At 37.3% G+C, this 20270-nt stretch overlaps 1 protein-coding gene across 1 annotated transcript in view; it reads left to right on the forward strand.

The window, feature by feature from the left end:
- Positions 1-20270, forward strand: part of ank3a (ankyrin 3a) — a gene marked incomplete at its 5' end in the record, with an annotated part of 110832 nt that overhangs the window by 66282 nt on the left and 24280 nt on the right. Inside the window, 13 exons of the mRNA XM_081394120.1 lie at positions 25-148; positions 3696-3707; positions 6414-6516; positions 10459-10509; positions 11013-11122; positions 11965-11997; positions 14078-14302; positions 14566-14720; positions 14823-15034; positions 15732-15939; positions 18274-18370; positions 19335-19563; positions 19897-20022. Of these exons, the coding sequence (XP_081250246.1) occupies positions 25-148; positions 3696-3707; positions 6414-6516; positions 10459-10509; positions 11013-11122; positions 11965-11997; positions 14078-14302; positions 14566-14720; positions 14823-15034; positions 15732-15939; positions 18274-18370; positions 19335-19563; positions 19897-20022 (1685 nt within the window). The remainder of the gene's footprint in view (positions 1-24; positions 149-3695; positions 3708-6413; positions 6517-10458; positions 10510-11012; positions 11123-11964; positions 11998-14077; positions 14303-14565; positions 14721-14822; positions 15035-15731; positions 15940-18273; positions 18371-19334; positions 19564-19896; positions 20023-20270) is intronic.

The raw sequence follows: 20270 nt of genomic DNA on the forward strand, positions 1-20270 counted from the left end.
CTTAGGCCCGTCTCATCCCTGCAGGTGAAGATGCGATGACTGGCGAGACTGAGAAGTATCTTCGGCCACAGGACCTGAGGGAGTTGGGGGATGACTCCCTGCCGCAGGAGGGGTACATGGGTTTCAGTATCGGAGCCCGCTCTGCCAGGTAACAGCACTTACATACTGTATATGAACTGATAAGAATGTAAAATGTGTACCTTGAAATGCAATGTAAGTGGCTTTGGATAAAAGCGTCTGTCAAATGCGTAAATGTAATTATACTTTATATGGATGCTTGCTTTTTCATGAAGCTGTTTGTTAACTATTCACTGGTTCTCCATGAGTGGCAAAAATAGCCTACATGGTGCTGCAAGTTATGGAAGGTGTAGATGTTTGGATGAAGGATGATGTGGATAGATTTAGGATGTGGAGTTAGACAAGGGAATAGTGTTCAGCTGGACTTCTCTAAAAGCATTACAGTCTTAAAAGGCATGTAAACGGAGTGCTAGTAAGAAAGCAAACTAAAACACCAAGTCCAGGCTGTGGTCGTTTTGTTTTAATGACAGGACATTGTGAATTGACTTTCAGTCTGCATTAGTAAAATGCTTCAAGAACAAAAAGACATCAGGTAAACATCAGGAAAGAGAGAAAGCCTAATCTTGGCCAGATTCACTCTGCATTCAGAGCTGTCAGTCTTCATATCCTGTTGTTTACTGGAAATAATAAAAACACTGGGATATTCTGGTTCTCAGGAAACTGTTCCCACTACACAAATTCAACTCACCATGTGCCATTCAAGTTAAAGTGTGCATGACACTAGTGTTTTTAGATGACAGGATAAAATTATGAGAAATTGTTATGTAAATAGTAGCAGAAAAACACCTGTTGTACTTTTAGTGCAGACATTAATCTTTACAGTATTTCATATTTTTAAAGAGGTAATATCATACAGTTATTCCACTTTAGGCAAAATTGTTGCATGTTCTGCTGGGAAACTTTTGTATTTTTAACAGTAATAATAATTCATGGTTGCAAACTGTGATTTTATCAAACATGAAAACTGAAGACAGTAGAGTTTCCAGTTTTTGTAAAACCAGACACATTAGTATAATTCACAGCAAAAACTTTGTAAGATTGATTGGAGATATACAGTGTAAATAGATTTGTATAGAGGATTATGACTGCAGGTTCTATTTCAGCTTTAAGAAAGTACACATATTGGATACTTAGGTATAAAGGTATAGCCTAGGTCACCCAAAAATGAAAATTATTATTATTTACTCACCCTCAAGCCATCCAAGGTGTATATGACTATCTTCTTTCCGACGAACACAAACGAAGACATATAAATATCCTGGTTCTTCCAAGCTTTAGGATGGCAGTGAATGGGGGTGAGATTTTGAAGCCCAAAAAAATGCATCCATCCATCAATTAAAATAATCCATGTGGCTCCAGGGGGTTAATAAAGGCCTTCTGAAGTGAAGCGATGGGTTTTTGTAAGTAAAATATCCATGTTTAAAACTGAATTAGCTGTAATAACTAGCTTCCGGCAGACGGCCATATGCAGTCATTTGCGGTGGAAGAGTAACCCCTTACCTGACGCATGACACAATGACGAACGCGGAAATGCAGAGGATAGAGCAAAACAAAACACCAGTCACGAATTAGAAGCCTAAAACGAGAAATGTCAGAGAATTTGAATATAAGAGAAGAGGAGCCTATTTGTTTAAACCACAAGAGGCATCTAAGCTTACGATACTCCTACATCTTACGTCATAGGCCTACATCACGTCAGGGTTAAGGTCCTTGCACACTGAGGCCAAAATTTTCGCATGCGTTTTTTCGTATTCGTCATTTGGTGGCTCTGAATTGTCAAATCACCATTCTAAATGCTTGCTACAGATGCGAAAAATGAAGAAAATCGAACCCCATCCATTTTTTTTATAATGGACGAAAGTTTCGGAGGCAGTGTGTAAGCGTGATTGACATAATGTGAGGTCGTATTTATTTTTTAACGTGCGAAAATTTCGTATGCAAATTTTGGACTTGGTGTGCAAGGACCTTTAGTCTTGTGACGCAAGTCGACATGCGCAGTATGCTTAGGTTCATCTGCCAGGAGCTAATTATTATAGCTATATTTTTTTTACACAAACACATCGCTTTACTTTAGAAGGCCTTTATTAACCCCCTGGAGACATATGGATTACTTTTAAGATGGATGGGTGCATTTTTTTGGGCTTCAAAATCTCACCCCCCATTCACTCCCATTATAAAGCTTGAAACATCCAAATATATATCCGATTGTGTTTGTCTGAAAGAAGATAGTCATAGGATCTAGAATGGCTTGATTAATCATTTGTCATTTTATGTAAATTATAGGATAATTTTCATTTTTCCCTTTAATTTAATTTCCCTTTTTTCCCCCGTCTATCCCTCTAAACATGGTCACATTACATGTTGTGTCCATCAACACTTTAAATTTTAACGCACAGTTTACAGTATTTATGTGGCCTGAACAACCTAATGCATTGAGCCATGTTGTGTTTTGTTGCATCTCCTAAGTTGGTTTGGTATTTATATGGTCTATTTATGCTAACAAGGATGTTAGCATAACAAGATAACAAGGATGATGTCCTTGTAAGCACCAAGTCTGATCAGATATTACACATTTTAGAAAAAAAACACATGATGTTGTATGCCTAAAGGTACAAATTTTGAAAAATGTTTTTCAGTACCTTATATAAAATCTAACTAGCTTAGTTTCTCAGAAAGGTTTAGTGCAGATGACACACATTTGTGGTGTTTTGTGCCCATCCCGTCATTTAAGAGGTCATCTCGTCAGGATCTGGTTGTCGTTGCAGAAGGATGATGAGTGTAGGTGAGATAAATGGGGACACTAGGATGGAAAGGTACCAGTCCTGTCATGCAAGCATTATGTGGCACAATGGAGCCTAATTTTCTGTTGTTGCACGGGACATTTAGCTCTGATTGGCTGGCCTTTGTGTGCCAATTGTCATAGCATTCGAGGACGTGGAATAAATGACTGAAAACAATGACGTCATCACGGGGAAGAGAACACTGAGTGACAAAGCCTGGAAAGTGCGTGACTCTTTTTGTGTGAACGTGAGGGTGTGATGTGATGGACACAGACCTTCAGTCTCCAGTTATCACCTTTAGTTATGATGGATTGATTGAATTGATCATTTCAATTTTGTGCTCAGAACTTGTGTAGCTCAGAGGGAAGAATTAGCTCTATGGTTTGCTGTATTTGGATATTGACACAAGAGGTATTAAATAGTCAAATGTGAGTCAAATTAGCTGTATAGATTATTGCTATAAGTACGTAATTTGCAAAATACTCAGTATCCCAGCTGCTTAGCCAAGGTAAGACATACTGTTTCATGTCTGAAAATTAGTTTTACTTGCTTTAGAAATGCTTATTGCTATTTGGATTGTTTGATGTTTCTTAATGATATTCTACTCTACAGTTTCATATTCTGCCTCTTTTGTTTTGTTAACATCAGCCTGGCATTGTTTGCTCTTAGATAGGGCTACTAATGTTGCTCATTTTTGCCAAACACACAGCCAGTCCCGTCTAGAAGCACAACACATGCTGTGGCAGAGCCTCAGTGCCATGCTTAACTCTCACTGCTTCTGCCACGTCCAGTACATTTTACTCTTTTCTCTTTCTTCGCTTCTCTCACTCTCTCTAGCCCCAGGATAAGGTAAGAGTGATGTCTTACTCTCTGCCTTTCTTTCTCTGTGCCTTTCGCCTTCTCTCTCTGTAGCTGTCGTTTCTGTCACTGCCCCTTTTCATCCGTACTACAACTCCCATCATGCCTCGCTCCACCATGTCATCTGGTGCAGTGCGTTTCTATGGAGTCTCATCCCTTTCATACACTGAGGCCTGAGCTCCTCGGCTTGAGAAAACAAATTCATGCATTTCAAATGTAGTTCTGGTCTCTGAACTCCTCTTGTGTTGACGTTTGATTTGTTCTTTTTGGCTCCGAAGCCAAACCTGCTTCTTACCGGTTACACAAAAGCCATCCAACACTTTTGAAGGCGGATTATAAATTGAAAAGATGTGAGGAGTGTTTCAATAAAAGGAAAAGCGGGCAGTAGTTGTGTGTTGTGAAATATTGTTTTAAATGTTATTGATGTCTGAAATATTAATGATTAGTGTGCTAACTATTATATTTTGGTTGCTTTGAGTTTTTGTTCAGTGTGGCATGGACTGTGTTTATATATGTTGTGTTTTGCTGTTGTTTCAGTTGTGATGCTCTATGTAACATCCAGGGACAAAAGCTTCAAGCTGATCAGTCAGCAATTGCAATGTCACATTTAATTGGCCATTACTCACAACATTGATCACAGGTCAATTTTATTGCAAAATTAAGAGTAGATATGGTGTTCTAAGCATGTTTGGTTATAATCTCTAGTGTGCTTTTGATAGAGAAGCATAGAGAGAATAGTTATTCCAAGCAGACATATTTGCACATTGATCGCAGAACATTAGATAGGAGGCATATGATTATAACATAGCTAAGCCTGTTAGGAAAAGAGAACAAATATTCATTCATTTCTTTGCATGCTGTTTCACATGCAATGCACACAAAACCATAGTACAGCCTTCTTTTAAAATACTGTCTCTGTTCAGAACGAGATAATTAGACAGAGAGAAGAAGTGCATAGTAAAGGAGGAAAATGATGAAGTACGAAAAGAAAAAGAGATAAGGTAATGCAGAGGAGGGAAATGAGAGAGTGTGTACTGCAGAGAACATGGATTCACCTGCTGTAATGCTATAGAACCATAAAAACAATGCCGATCAGGACGAATGAAACTGATGTGCGAGAGGACACAGAAAGACGGTTGTAAACCCATTCATCCAAAGACTAGCGCACAAACCAACACCGTTTCTTCCGTAAACACACCCTCGTGCACAGTTCTGCTGTGTGCGCTACAGTGCTGTACCTTTAAATCCTGCTGATTGCTGCAGAATTTTCAATCTCTCATACACACACTGTACAACCAACCCAAGACTGTTGTCCTGCAGAGATCCAGGCATTTCTAAGAGCACTGCAGAAGGGTGCACACAGGCTCATGCAGTCGTACATTTGAAATTAGCTCAAATTGTCAGTTTATTATTAGTGGTGCTTGCTATAACTGCTCTTAGTGGATTTTTTTTTTTTTTTTTTTTTCAAAACACATCAGGTTAAATTTAACTAGCACTAGCATACAAAGCTGTTAATTTAAATATACACTACAGTTCAAAAGCTTATGGTCAGTAAGAGTTTTTAGAAAGAGATTCATCTATTCATCAAATATTACCTGAAAATATTACAATTTCTACAAAAATATTAAGCAGCCACAACTGTTTGAAATTATTTCTGAAGGATCATGTGACTGAAGACTATACATATCAGTTATTACATTACTAACTTGACATCGCAGCCAAAAAATAGTCAACCAAACATAAAAAGTTACACTGCTCAATTTAAATAGTCCGTAGTAGAATCGCTCCAATGTGATCTTATGCCAAGCACTTTTTTTAATTGTAATTTTTACAAAATTAAAATTGAATTTACAAAATCATCATTCACATATATATATATATGTGAATGATGATGTTTTATGTCAATATTGTTTGAGTGAAGTACATAGCCTATTTTACATTCTAAACATTGCTTTAGCATCCAAATACATTGTGAATATGGAAACATTTGGATTCATGCTGAATGAGAGAGGGAGGCGACGAGAACCCAACGCTGGTTTCGGTTTCAGTTATGCTTTAAATGAATTAGTTTTAGCTTGACGTTTACATAGCTACTTATATTTTTCATTCTTGTTCTGTTCTAAATACCATTAAATTGAAAGGATTTGTTGTGGAGTGAGGGGAACTAAATAGCCTATAGTTATATTTATAGTGTTTATAATGTTTGTAAACATTTTGCTTTATTTACCGGTATTTTAGATTATTTTTGAATGTAATAATAAAATGCATCTTATACACGGACTTATAAAAAAAATGCGCGTGTGTGTGTGTAATTTTTTTTTTAATATCTTGAAAAATTACTTAAATTACTTTTTAAACTGATAACTGATTTTAACTGATAGTATTAATCGGTTAAAATTCCGATGAAGGGTAAACCAGTTAATTATAAGCATCCCTGTTGCCCATTCAACTTCTCTTCTACATGTCTGCCCATATCGGTTTTCTTCTTACTTCCTCCTCTCTGTCCATCAGACATCCCTTTCTCTCCTCTCTTCTCTGAAGGGGGTTTGCTTTTGTTCTCCCTGGATGTTGCATGTTGTAACTTTTGTGTTTTTGTTTTGTGTTTATGTTTGTTCGTCCCTGTTTGTGTCTTTTGCTTTATGTTTGTGTGTATCTGCTTGTGCGTGTGTACATATGTGAACTTCTTACACACTCCAGTCTGCGCTCCTTCAGTTCAGACAGGTCCAACACTCTGAACAGAAGCTCCTTCGCTCGAGACAGTATGATGATTGAAGAGATGCTGGCGCCTACCAAAGACACGGTGAGAATCCCTACTCTCTTTATCTCTCTCACTCTCATTCAGTATTGTTATACTCTGTGTCATACTTCCAGAAAGTAGTAAGAAGTAGTAAGTTCTTTTTGCCAAATACTAAGGTAGCATCATCCATAGTAGGAAAGGCAATCCTATAATGCTTAGAATATGATGAATACATCAAAGATGAAGTAAAAAAAAAAAATTCATATTTATAAACAGTGTTGTATTATATTTTATACTACTTTGCTATTTATTAATATTTTGAATTAGCTTTTATTTTTATATTTTCATTTTCATTTTAGCCAGTTAATTATGTGCTTTGATCACTTTTATTACTATTAAAAATATTTCTATTTCTGTATTTTAAATAAATTTTTTATTTATTTCAGTTGTAATTTTAATTCGTTTTTTCTTTACCCGTGTCAAAATACCGAAGTGAATGCAAAGTGGCCCATTCCACGGACGAGAATCCATGAACTCGCATTATTATACCTGCACAATGTATTACCGTAAAACCAAACCATAGCGCAGTGCTATTGTGAATTCACAAAGGCTGCGATTCAATTAAATAAATATATGCCCTGAGGGATAAAATGAGGTTTCGTGCGTCTCAGAGCGGCTCCGTTCACACTAAATGCTGCTCCACGTGAATTGTTATCATTTATATGCATGGAGCCTTTCAAACTCCATCTCTGCATATGCTGTGAGTTTGGGCTGCGTAACGTTCATCTGGGAATGCAATGTGCGCCATTTTATCTGATTTGTAAGGGAAATCATTTGTAAACCTTCACCAACACAGGAGAATATGTTTCTAAATATCTTGATTATCGTGATTTCAAATTATAAGTTTAAACCATTTCTCTGAGTTTGCATGTTTGGATGTCCACATATTATTCTTATAGAAAACATTCGCTGTTCGAGAAAAGTGGCTTTAGCATTTCTTTAGTAAAGCAGTGGCCAATTATTAAAGGTTAAGCAAACATTTGAATTAAATGTTGTTTGGCCAATATTAAACAAGGATTTAATCTGCTGTAAAGTGTAACAATACCTGGCCGTTGGCACCCTCTGCAGGCATTTGTTATAATACATAATGTACATTAGATGATTGTTTATATTATGTATATTATGTATTTTATCAGTGTTGTTCTATAAACCATCTGATTATTTGCATTTGATACTTCATTTGAACCAAATATTATTACCTCATTGTTATTATATATGTATTTTAAGTCATTTTAAAGGCTTAGGTCTTTGCTTAGATCTATTTTTATTACCACAAAAAAATGCCAGATTACTCAATTAATCGTCAAAATAATCGACCTATCACTCGATTACCAAAATAATTGTTAATGACAGCCCTAATTTATAACTAATAGTAATAAACTAAAAGTCTTACTTTTAGGTTTAGTTAACAATAACAACCCTGTTTATAATTTATTTTAAATATAATGAATTCATTCAATACTGGGAAAATATATTCAAAATGTATTTTACCTCAAATTTGTGTGCTATGTTTGTGTGCCACTGCACCGCTTTGAGATATCACACTTGATCTACATCAACACTGACTGGTCACCACTAGAAATTATATACAGCATCAAAAAAATAAGGTTTGCTTTATGCACTTTCACACTTTATATTGTGTGTTTTAACAACTATGTATTTGCATAAAAAATTGTTAGGTACAGTTAACTTATTGTTTTTGTTGTATTGCAAAACACTGTTATTGATGTGGGATACAGGTAAGGTTAGGACAAGTTTGGTGGTATGGGTAGGTTTAAGGGTGTGTTAAGGTGTAAGGGAAGGGTCAACAGTGTAAATATAGATGTAATTACAGAAATTAATTACAGCTGTAATTGCATGCATGTATTTAAAAAATAAATAAAAGTACAATCATGTAACAACAATAAATGCATTGTGTCTAATGCTTAATTTAAAGGAGACATATCATGCTTTTAAATCGTTCCTTTTTACATATAAATCATACATTTGTAGTCTATATAAAGCGGAACTGCAATGCTTGGGTTTGAATTCCTCATTATTATAGCTCCACGGGCCCCTTTTTTACCCCTTTTCTGATGTGCGTCTGAGAGCAACTCGTTTTGGTGCGGTCTCTTTAAATACAATTGAGACACTTCATACCCCGCCCTCTCTCCAGGTTGCAGAGGTGACACTCGGTTCAACTCCACCCCGTTCGGCCATTTTTGTAGTTTGATAGCAGAGATACGATTATCTAGCGGCAAAGAAACTTTTTATTCACACATTATTAACAAAATGTCAACAACGGGAGACTTGTCCAGCCAGCCTTACATGTTTGAGCCAGAGTCGGAGCCGGAGCGAGATGAAAATGAAGACGACGAACCTGCAGAACAACGTCTTCATATGGATGTATCGCAATGGTGTGTAACTGTATTTACACATGAAACTTTGGTCTTCCGACCTTTTACCACCATGTCGATTTATTTTGATTAATATGTGCGAGGGAGAGAGAGCAAGACAGCGTCTAGTTTGGAGACGGTGTCTTGTTTACACTTTCGCCTGGCTCCGAAGAGAGAGAGAGTGCGTGCGTGCGCGCGACCGGGTCTCTCTCTCTCTGCTCGTTCTTTCAGTTAAACATGCGCCGTCACAAGCGCGGCAGTTCATCTACATTAGATGGTGTAATGAAGCATGTGGGTTACTACATCCAACAACCGAACATTTTGACTTACCCTCTCGTAACTTCTGCATCTTTTAGCTTGGACTACAAAATTGCAGCGAGAAATAAAAATGGCGGATTGCTCGAAGTGTTGGGCTGGAAGTCAATGTCCTTATTTGGCAGTTCCGCTGCAAATACTGTGACGTAATAGTTCACAAAACGTCATAGATAACAGAAAAATCGAAACAGGTTGAAAAATAAGGCCAAAACAGAATATAAAGATATCAACGAAGCACCTGAAGAGAATAATTTCAACTCTTCTGTACTTCTAAACACTCCAAATATACAACAAAATGCATTTAAGGGCTAAAAACAGTGGATTTAGCATGATATGTCCCCTTTAAATGTTATTACATAGTAGTTACAGACACTTAATTTAAAGCTTTATTTTTTATTTCATTTATTGTCTGGCATTCTTCCTCAGGACTTTCCACAACACAGCAAAATGTCCTGGAATATTTGTGTTGGGTCCCATGGGGTTTGCGAAAGCCCGGTCCCCATCCACACGGATACAAACACAACCTTCTCTTTTGTCCAGTGTCACATTCTCATTTCCAAATGTGCCTTTTAATAAACTCGAAAGACTTTCAGTCTAATAATCAAAATGCTTGACCTCAATCTATCCATAAACAGACGCTGGCAGAAAGATAAAGAGAGGGAGAAGGAGAGAGATGGATAGTCACACTTGGACTCTGTCAAGCTTTTCCATGATGTGTTTTCCTGTTCAGAGTTCGGTTGCTCTTTCCATTTTCAGGAGCAAATGTTCACACCAGACTCTTGAAAAATTAATTTCCTTAAGAATGCAGAGATATAGTTATTAGTCCACTGTCCACTGAATTTGTTTGATTAAAATTTGAATTGGATTCACTTAAGCATATCAAATATGACAACCATTTGCCTTAACTGAGCATAATAGTTGTGAGGTTTAGTATTCATACAGCCTTGAGAGTTCCTTGAGAGTGCAAGAGAGAGAGTGCGATACTGCATACTAAACTGTTTTTATTTTTCCTTCAGTGTCAGAGGCTGTCTTCCAAAAGTGATTGAGCTGCTTGCCTTGACAGCTTTTTGGGCATCATTCAAGTGTTCAATTTAGGTTCGATTAGGTAGACAGATCACTAGGTTTTAAACAACATTAGAGAAAGACTTTGTAATTTCTTATTTCCTCTCTTTTTGTTTGTCAGAGCAAAGATCACCCTTTCCTCCTTTACAGCAAGTAGCGTAAACATGCCTGTATGTGTGTTTTTCTTTTAAAGCTTCAGAGTGTATTTAAAGATATTTCCTACATGGTGGACCCTCAGAATAAGGTACAGGTTCTTGATCGTGACCATGTTAGTCATCACTCTCCATTTTTTCCATTCTTTCATTACCCAAAAATCCGAACACACTCGTTTTCTCTCATTTAGCCGCTCATTGGTATTTGTGTGTTATTGTTTGCTTATAAATATAAGCTCCACCCCCATATGCAGCCCTGTCAGTGTTTATTTCATGGTCTTTCACTCATTGTGTTTTTTGATTTTTTCTTATTGAGTGTCCTGTTTGAGGCCATGTTTCATCCAGATGCATCAATGCGGTGTTTCCGAAGACATATTGTTTTCTTAACTTCATATCTTGGCAGTGGTTTTACAAGGCATCTCAGGAGATCTTTAGATAACCGGGTCATCAAATAAAAAAATATATATATCATAATTTTATTTTATCATATCATTTCTGAATGTAACATGTTTTTTTTAACAACCTGCACACATCTTTTAAAAGGGGGTAAGCAACTTTCCTGACCCCATATCATTATGTTTGGATGTATTTACAGCACCTCGCAGTGACTCGTGAATACAACAATGAGTGTATGCGGCGGTACAGTTGGACCCCTGACACAGTAGACCACTCACACAACACTGCGTGCAGTCCTGTGCACTCTGGGTAAGAATACGTTTTTGTGTTTAGATTGTTTAACATGATTTTAAAGGATGCAAACACATTAGTAGCCACGACATTATTATATTTTGATTAAATATGATGTTTATTATACACTACTGTTCAAAAGTATTATCCTTGTGCTGCTTAATATTTTTTGTGGAAACCATAATACATATTTTTTCAGGGTTTTTTTATGTATCGAAAATTCAAAAGAACAACATTTATTTGAAATTGAAATATTTTGTGACATTATAAATGTTTTTGTCACATTTAATCAATTTAAATCAAAGTTTTAATTTGTAAAAAAAAAAAAAAACTTTCTTACTGACCTATAACTTTTGAATGGCAGTGCTCAACCCCCCTTATTTCACAGTAGAATTTTATTTTATTTATGAGAGTTTAAAGGTGTAGTCTTTTCCAGTAGTGGCAATTCTGTCCATTCATTCCGATGCTAAAACTTGACTCCCTACTTTTAACCACCTATTTCTTCTAAGAGGGGGGACTGAGCATTTCATTAGTGTATTATAATGATACCATTTATGATTGGTGGAAGATGATTTAACCCAACCAATCTGCAAACATGATGCTGTTTTGGGCAAGCATGCAAAAAGCTTTTCATTGACTTCATTGAGTTGTTCGCATAAAGCACATTTTGTTTTCCTTTAGGTTCCCCCCCACGCACACACTTTCTTCTGCATTGCACATAAGATCTGATTTTTGATTTTTGATTTGCTTACTTGTATGTCAGCTGTTTTACCATGACAACAACTGTAATAATAAATGCTGTTTATGTTTACCTCCTGCTTTCTGTTCTTTTTTTCTTTTTGTTAATTTTCCTTTTGCAGCCCTTCCTCCCCGCTTCCTCAGTATGACTCCAGGTGAAAACTGAGTCCGGTGACATCACTATTTCTATAGCTTTCTGTCCTTTCTTTTCTCTATATTTTTCATCTGTTCTCTCCTGTATTCTTTCACTCTTTATCGCTTTCCTGTTCTCCGGTGTTTTATTCCCTGTTTTATCTCCTCATCTGTGTGAGCGCTCCTCCACACTGGGTGTGTGAATAGCCGGTCTGTGGAAAATGGACCTCACATGCATTCAGAGATCAGCAACTTCAGCACATTTCTAAAATAAATTGCAGATCACTCATTACACACACTAGTACTACCACCATCAGCACATTAGAAAATTAGTGATGAAAGGGAGGTTTTTGTCATGTTCTTCACTTCTCAGTGTGAAATCACCTGTTAAAGCTGCATCATTTTTTTTTTCACTAGGAATGGGCTATATATTGAAATGTAACAGTGTATTTGTGATAATTTTGCTGATGATTTAAAATACTAATTCTGAATTTCACAATGATGGTGACACGGTTAGTCCACACCATTAGACATTGTTCTTGTCTTGTGAGTGTGAGAGCGTTTATAGTGTCCTTACGTCATCACTCAATATTGTTCCTGGAATTCTTGAGGTGACATATCTCGTATCTTAAATATATATTTATTATAGATATGTTAGCAGTTTGTTTTACTATTTGTTGTTATGTTGACCCATATAAAAGGAAATAATTAAATATCATTCTTCCATTAGATTTTTAGTTATTTATTTATTGAAAATAATCTGAAAAACATGCCTTCATCATTGACTTTACCGTTTTAGTTCCTACATTAAACAGTTTTAGTTGGAATCACTGGATGTTTGGTGAAAACTGAAAATGGTTCCTCGGACAACAAAAACATACTTTCAAGCCATTTTAGAGCAAATGTATCAGAGTACAATACTGTACAAAAGCTTTTCAACTCTTTCAAGAATGTTTTTAAATACTTGACACCAAGGATGAATTAAATTGGTCAAAAATAACAGTAAAGACTTGTTACAAAAAATTCAATTTCAAATAAATGTGTATTTCTCAACGAATCTTAAAAATTAATGTACCACAGTTTTCACTCAAATATTAAGCAGCAAAGCTGTTTTTAACATTGATGATAATAAGAAATGTTTCTTGAGCACCAAATCAGCATATTAGAAAAATCTCTGAAGGATCATGTGACTCTGAAAACTGGCATAATGATGGCTGCTGAAAATTCAGTTTTGCCATCTCAAGAATTACATTTTTAAAATAAACAAATTTAATTACATTTTATAAAATATCAAAATACAAAATCGTTATTTTAAATTGTAATAATATTTCACAATATTTCTATTTTTACTGTACTTTTGATCAAATAAATGCAGCCTTGGTGAACATAAGAGACTTCAAAAACACAAAATCTTACCGATCTCAAAATCTTGAGCGGAATATTTTATATCATCAGTAGGCTGAAAAATGTCACAATTTAGCATTTTTGCTGCACTACCCAGCCCACATCCAGTGTTAGGGTCTCATGTGCATGTGACAAACACACAATTGCATTCAGTTCACATTAACAGATAATGGGTGTTTTGGGTTTTCTGTCCACCTGTGGAGGTGCTTCTGGTCACACTGTTGATCACTGATCACTGCTTCGAAACAATTGATCTTGGCAGTAAACGGGATAGCATTTGACTCCGAGTCATGAGTACAGTGACTGTGGTAATATTTTGGTAAGTCAATATTCAAGGAGTCCCTTGTGTTTCTTCTAAGTGTCTCTGCTGCTGTTGAATGAGGGATTAAATGCTGCCAGGTTTAACAGCTCGAAGCACTGTCACTCTTTTTAATTGTTTTTCCTGTCTCTATCTCTCTTGCTGTAATGGTCTGTTCTCGCTTACTGTTTCTCCTTCTTTTCTGTTTCTGCTTAGACCTTTGCCTTCTCTCTCGCTCTCTCTCTTCCCCCACCACGTGTGTTGGGTGTACAGTGATCAAAGCATGGGAATCGTCTCTCACTCGTTCGTGTCTGTGTAGTGGTTTTAGCGTGGTGTCCCTCTTTCTTTCTTAATTTCCTTCCCTCTCTCTCTTTCATTATTCCTTCATTCTCTTCTTACAGGTTCCTTGTGAGTTTCATGGTGGACGCTCGGGGTGGGTCGATGAGAGGAAGTCGTCATGATGGTATGCGCATAATCGTTCCACCCAGGAAGTGTCCAGCACCAACACGAATCACCTGCCGTCTAGCAAAGCGCCACCGCCTGGCGTACCCACCCCCTATGGTGGAGGGGGAGGGTCTTGTGAGCAGACTGGTGGAGATGGGGCCATCCGGTGCACAGTTTTTGGGGTAAGAGTTCCTCTGAGGTGGCTCAAAATATCTGTAGTTTCACAGTAAAAGCAGATAAATCATGAAAAACATAATCTCTAAGGGGACTTAATTCAGACTGAGTAATATAAGGGCTTCCATCTTAAATTCTCTTCTTCACTTAAATTCTCTTTAAATTAGTTCTGATTTCCATCTTGCTGTCCGGTTTTGAATGCTTGGTTTTAGTGAATGCATTGGACTTCCACTATCTGTTCACCCCTTTATTGTCTTCACTTCATTTTCAGGCCTGTGATAGTAGAAATTCCTCATTTCGGCTCTATGCGGGGAAAGGAGAGAGAGCTGATCGTCCTACGCAGCGATAATGGAGAGACCTGGAAAGAACATCATTATGACTGCAAAGTAACAGAGCTCACTTCAATCCTCAATGGCATGGATGAGGGTAATGTACAAACAGCTGATGACATAACTAAAACTACCTCACGGGGAGCTTTCATTTAATTCTCATGATTTTGTTGATTTGTGATTTCATATGTGATTACAGAGATGGACAGTCTAGCAGAGCTGGAGAAAAAACGTATCTGCCGCATCATCACAAAAGATTTCCCACAGTACTTTGCGGTGGTGTCACGCATCAAGCAAGAAAGTGATCACATGGGACCTGAGGGCGGAGTCCTGAGTAGTGAGGCGGTTCCCATGGTGAAGGCTGCCTTTCCCCAGGGAGCGCTTACAAAGAAGATTCGTGTTGGACTACAGGTATAAAGGCTTATCAAGATGGTTGTTGTCAAATTATATTTAGTCAAGCTTAATTTTTACTTTTACGTGGTTTCCAAGGTCATGGAAAAACAGGAAATATAAGGGACCAGGAAAGGATGTTTCTATAGTAAATATATTTAATATTTACTATAGAATATATCATATGATATTGTTGAAGAGCTTGTGTAGATGAAAACTCACTCGATTTGTTTTGTCTGAGTCTGTCTAAATGGTTCACAAAATGATCAGAATGATTTTCCAGATAAAGTCATTTTAGAAGTTTTCATAAAACTGGCCTGTCTTGTCATCTCAAGGAGCTCTGGGAACTTTCTTTCTCTCTCTCACACACAATAGTAGAATATTCCTCCCCCAACACACACACAAAACAGCAGAATATTATCTATTCTTTGGACATAGTGACTACAACATGGATTTCCTGGCAGACAACCCATGACTATAGCATAGAAACTGAGAATGTATACATTACACAAGGAACAAGTCAGGAGACTAAAGCAATAAAAAGCTATTCATATTCTAATGATAATTAGTTAGAAGCATATGCCTAGAGACATGAACAACAAACACACAGCATGCATGCTCGAATTTGCACACTGTAGATACTCTGTAAATAGAAGTTCTTCTGTTTTTTCTCCTATTCTTAATACTGCTTTTCTCTCTGTCTGTTTCTCTATCTTAGGCACAGCCAGTGCCAGAGGACATGGTGTGGACCATCACTGGTAACCGTGCGTCCTTCAGCCCGATTGTTACTGTGGAGCCCAGAAGGAGGAAATTCCACAAGCCCATCACCATGACAATCCCTGTACCGCCCAGATGCAAAGAGGCTATTGCTAATGGACGCAAAGGAGAACCTGCCCCCTGCCTTAGACTGCTCTGTAGCATCACAGGCATGTGAATAGTGAAAGTTTATGGATGTGTATTTTAAATGAGATAGGGGTGAAAATGTCAGGTTTAAGTTTTGCCTTCCTAACTTAAACTTCAGAGCTTCTTTCATTCGAGAGCATAAATATAAATGAATCATGATGGCTTTAATGAATGTGCAACAACAAATGCACGTTGATTTGAGATCCCCCATCTGAATTTAAATTCAACATTTGGGTTCACTTTGGTATATACAGAGTTAAAAGAGCAGGTCAATTGGGGCTGTTTACACGACACTTTTCAATTAAAAACGTAAAACTTTTTATGCGTTTTGGCCGTTTGTTTACAACCTCAAATCAGAAAAAGTTGGGACACTGTACAAATTGTGAATAAAAACAGAATGCAATGATGTGGAAGTTTCAAATTTCAATATTTTATTCAAAATACAACATAGATGACATATCAAATATTTAAACTGAGAAAAAGTATCATTTTAAGGGAAAAATAAGTTGATTTTAAATTTCATGGCATCAACACATCTCAAAAAAGTTGGGACAAGGCCATGTTTACCAATGTGTGGCATCCCCTCTTCTTTTTATAACAGTCTGCAAACGTCTGGGGACTGAGGAGACAAGTTGCTCAAGTTTAGGAATAGGAATGTTGTCCCATTCTTGTCTAATACAGGCTTCTAGTTGCTCAACTGTCTTAGGTCTTCTTTGTTGCATCTTCCTCTTTATGATGCACCAAATGTTTTCTATGGGTGAAAGATCTGGACTGCAGGCTGGCCATTTCAGTACCCGGATCCTTCTTCTACGCAGCCATGATATTGTAATTGATGCAGTATATGGTCTGGCATTGTCATGTTGGAAAATGCAAGGTCTTCCCTGAAAGAGACGACGTCTGGATGGGAACATAATGTTGTTCTAGAACTTGGATATACCTTTCAGCATTGATGATGCCTTTCCAGATGTGTAAGCTGCCCATGCCACACGCACTCATGCAACCCCAAACCATCAGAGATGCAGGCTTCTGAACTGAGTGCTGATAACAACTTGGGTTGTCCTTGTCCTCTTTAGTCTGGATGACATGGTGTCCCAGTTTTCCAAAAAGAACTTCAAATTTTGATTCGTCTGACCACAGAACAGTTTTCCACTTTGCCACAGTCCATTTTTAATGAGCCTTGGCCCAGAGAAAACGCCTGCGCTTCTAGATCCTGTTTAGATATGGCTTCTTTTTTGACCTATAGAGTTTTAGCTGGCAAAGACGGTGGATTGTGTTCACCGACAATGTTTTCTGGAAGTATTCCTGAGCCCATGTTGTGATTTCCATTACAGTAGCATTCCTGTATGTGATGCAGTGCCGTCTAAGGGCCCGAAGATCACGGGCATTCAGTATGGTTTTCCGGCCTTGACCCTTACGCACAGAGATTGTTCCAGATTCTATGAATCTTTGGATGATATTATGCACTGTGGATGATGACAACTTCAAACTCTTTGCAATTTTTCTCTGAGAAACTCCTTTCTGATATTGCTCCACTTTTTTTCGCCACAGCATTGGGGGAATTGGTGATCCTCTGCCCATCTTGACTTCTGAGAGACACTGCCACTCTGAGAGGCTCTTTTTATACCTAATCATGTTGCCAATTTACCTAATAAGTTGCAGATTGGTCCTCCAGCTGTTCCTTATATGTACATTTAACTTTTCCGGCCTCTTATTGCTACCTGTCCCAACTTTTTTGGAATGTGTAGCTCTCATGAAATCCAAAATGAGCCAATATTTTGCATGACATTTTAAAATGTCTCACTTTCAACATTTGATATGTTATCTATATTCTATTGTGAATAAAATATAAGTTTATGAGATTTGTAAATTATTCCATTCCTTTTTTACTCACAATTTGTACAGTGTCCCAACTTTTTCTGATTTGGGGTTGGACATGACAACTGTGTTTTGGGTGCGTGAAAGTTTAGTGAAAACGGTCTCCATGTAAACAACAAAAACGCGAATCTCTGAAAACGATGACATCATGCACATGCGTCTATAGTGTTTCATCGCCATCTAATGGCCTAGCAGCAGAATACAGGGTTGTTAGTCATTTTCGTGGATCCGTGTGAATGGGGATCGTTTTGACAATGGTGTCGTCTGTACGCGGAAAACTCAAAGGAAAAACTTCTCAGTTTAAAGCATATTGTTGTCGTGTAAACGTACCCGGAGATAAAGCATGCATTTGCAAGTGACTTCAAATTCCGTACTGCTATCAAACAAATAGGACCAATAAATTAAGTATCATACCCCATCAGATATCACAGGCTCTGTAGTGATTCCCGACACCAGTGTTTAAAAGTGTTGCATCTTTTTAGGTGGAACATCCCCTGCACAGTGGGAAGACATCACTGGGACCACTCCTCTCTCCTTTGTCACAGACTGTGTTTCCTTCACCACAAATGTGTCTGCCAGGTGAGTCTCAGCTGATGTTGGAGTTTATCACATGCAGATTCAAATCATGTGCTTCAGAGTGGGAGACAGTAGAGGATTGGTGCCCTAGATTCATTTATAGCATTCTAATCGTGTTCATCTGCACATCTGCAAAGTCAGATGCTGATTGAACTTAAATATGACTGCAGACTGTTGCCTAGAAAAATTAGTTAGTGAGAAGAGGTTCACACAAGGTCATTAAATAACAGACATCTGAGGATCTGCTTATCTTTCTGATCAAATTTCTCTAAATTATGCAAATCACTTTTTTTATGAATGTCAGTTCCTAACAATAATGTTCTTAAAAATAAAACATGAATTAATTAATAATTAACTTTAATTGATATTACCTTGAACTGCATAAGCCCAGCAATATGCAAAATTAAACCATGCATATTCTCGTTGCCACTGACCCTGCATTTAATGTAGTTTGGGTTGTATTTTATTTTACGTTACATGTTTTTGTTAGTTGTTTTTGGGAATATGCATGTCATGCAACATATTCATGTTGGGATCTTCCTAATTTGACTAGCTACTAATAAGATTAATTTATGTAAAAAATGGTATTGGTACGAACTGCCTTTGATATCAACAACAAAAGATATGAGAAATGTTTTCTCCTCCTTTTGATAAGCATATTTATTTTCTTATATTATTTCTTTTTATATTATTATATTTTTTGTCTATGAAACAATCAGAATAGATTTGTAGCCTTTTTTTGGATTTTGACTGACACGCTGAGCACCACTGGTACAAACAGTGGTGTCAAACAGCTGATATTTTGTTTCCATTACTTAGATCATGTAAACATCTTAGAACCAAGATTCTTTATCCCGTGGAGTTGTAACAGCGAAAGAACTGTAAATATTTGTGAAAAATTTAAGAATTGGGGAGAATTTTCCTTATTCTATGCAATCCCCCACCCCCTCTCCTCTCCTTTCTGTAGATTTTGGTTGGCAGACTGTCAGCAGATCAGTGAGACGGTGGGTTTAGCATCTCAGCTGTACCGAGAGCTGATCTGTGTTCCATACCTGGCCAAGTTTGTGGTGTTTGCTAAAATGATCGACCCTGTAGAGTCCCGCCTCCGTTGCTTCTGCATGACTGATGACAAAGTCGACAAAACTCTGGAGCAGCAGGAGAACTTTGAGGAGGTGGCAAGAAGCAAAGACATTGAGGTGTGCAACTGTAACTCACACTCTAGCCTTCACACATGCACACACACACACAACACTATACACGTTCACATAAATAATTAACGATGAACATACTGTCAGTGTTTGGAAACAGTGAGTCATCATGAGTTAGTGAATATTCATGTATACACACATAAGAAAAAACCATGACACAACATATAGCTGTCATTCAGTCCATATTCATAAAAACACCCACACATTTACAGTATATTCTCCTATATTCAAACACAATAGCACTTTTCTTTTACAAATCATTGACAATATAAAGACATAAATGTACAGCTTCTTATGATCTGTCCCTTGTTTCTTTGTCAGATTCTGGAGGGTAAGCCCATTCATGTAGATTTCTACGGTAACATCTCTCCTCTGGCAAAGAGTGGCCAGCAACTCATCTTCAACTTCTATGCCTTCAAAGAGAACCGACTCCCATTCAACATCAAGGTTTGAGAGACAGTGGCTTATTCATCCTAATTCTTCCAGCAATTAAAGTTTTTCTCAGTCGATTTGACATATTTCTCCAAACTCAGATAACTGCTTTGATCTGAACATTTTCACAGGAAATGTGAAATATATTAGGGGTGGTGGAAAAAATCGATTCACATATGAATCACAATTCTTCTGCCAATCTGCATCGATTCACAAATGTCAAAAAGTCTTACATGTCTTTAACTTCACAGTACTACTTAAAG

This window comes from Scardinius erythrophthalmus, assembly GCF_964197995.2.
Source record: "Scardinius erythrophthalmus genome assembly, chromosome: 19".
Lineage (NCBI taxonomy): Eukaryota > Metazoa > Chordata > Actinopteri > Cypriniformes > Leuciscidae > Scardinius > Scardinius erythrophthalmus.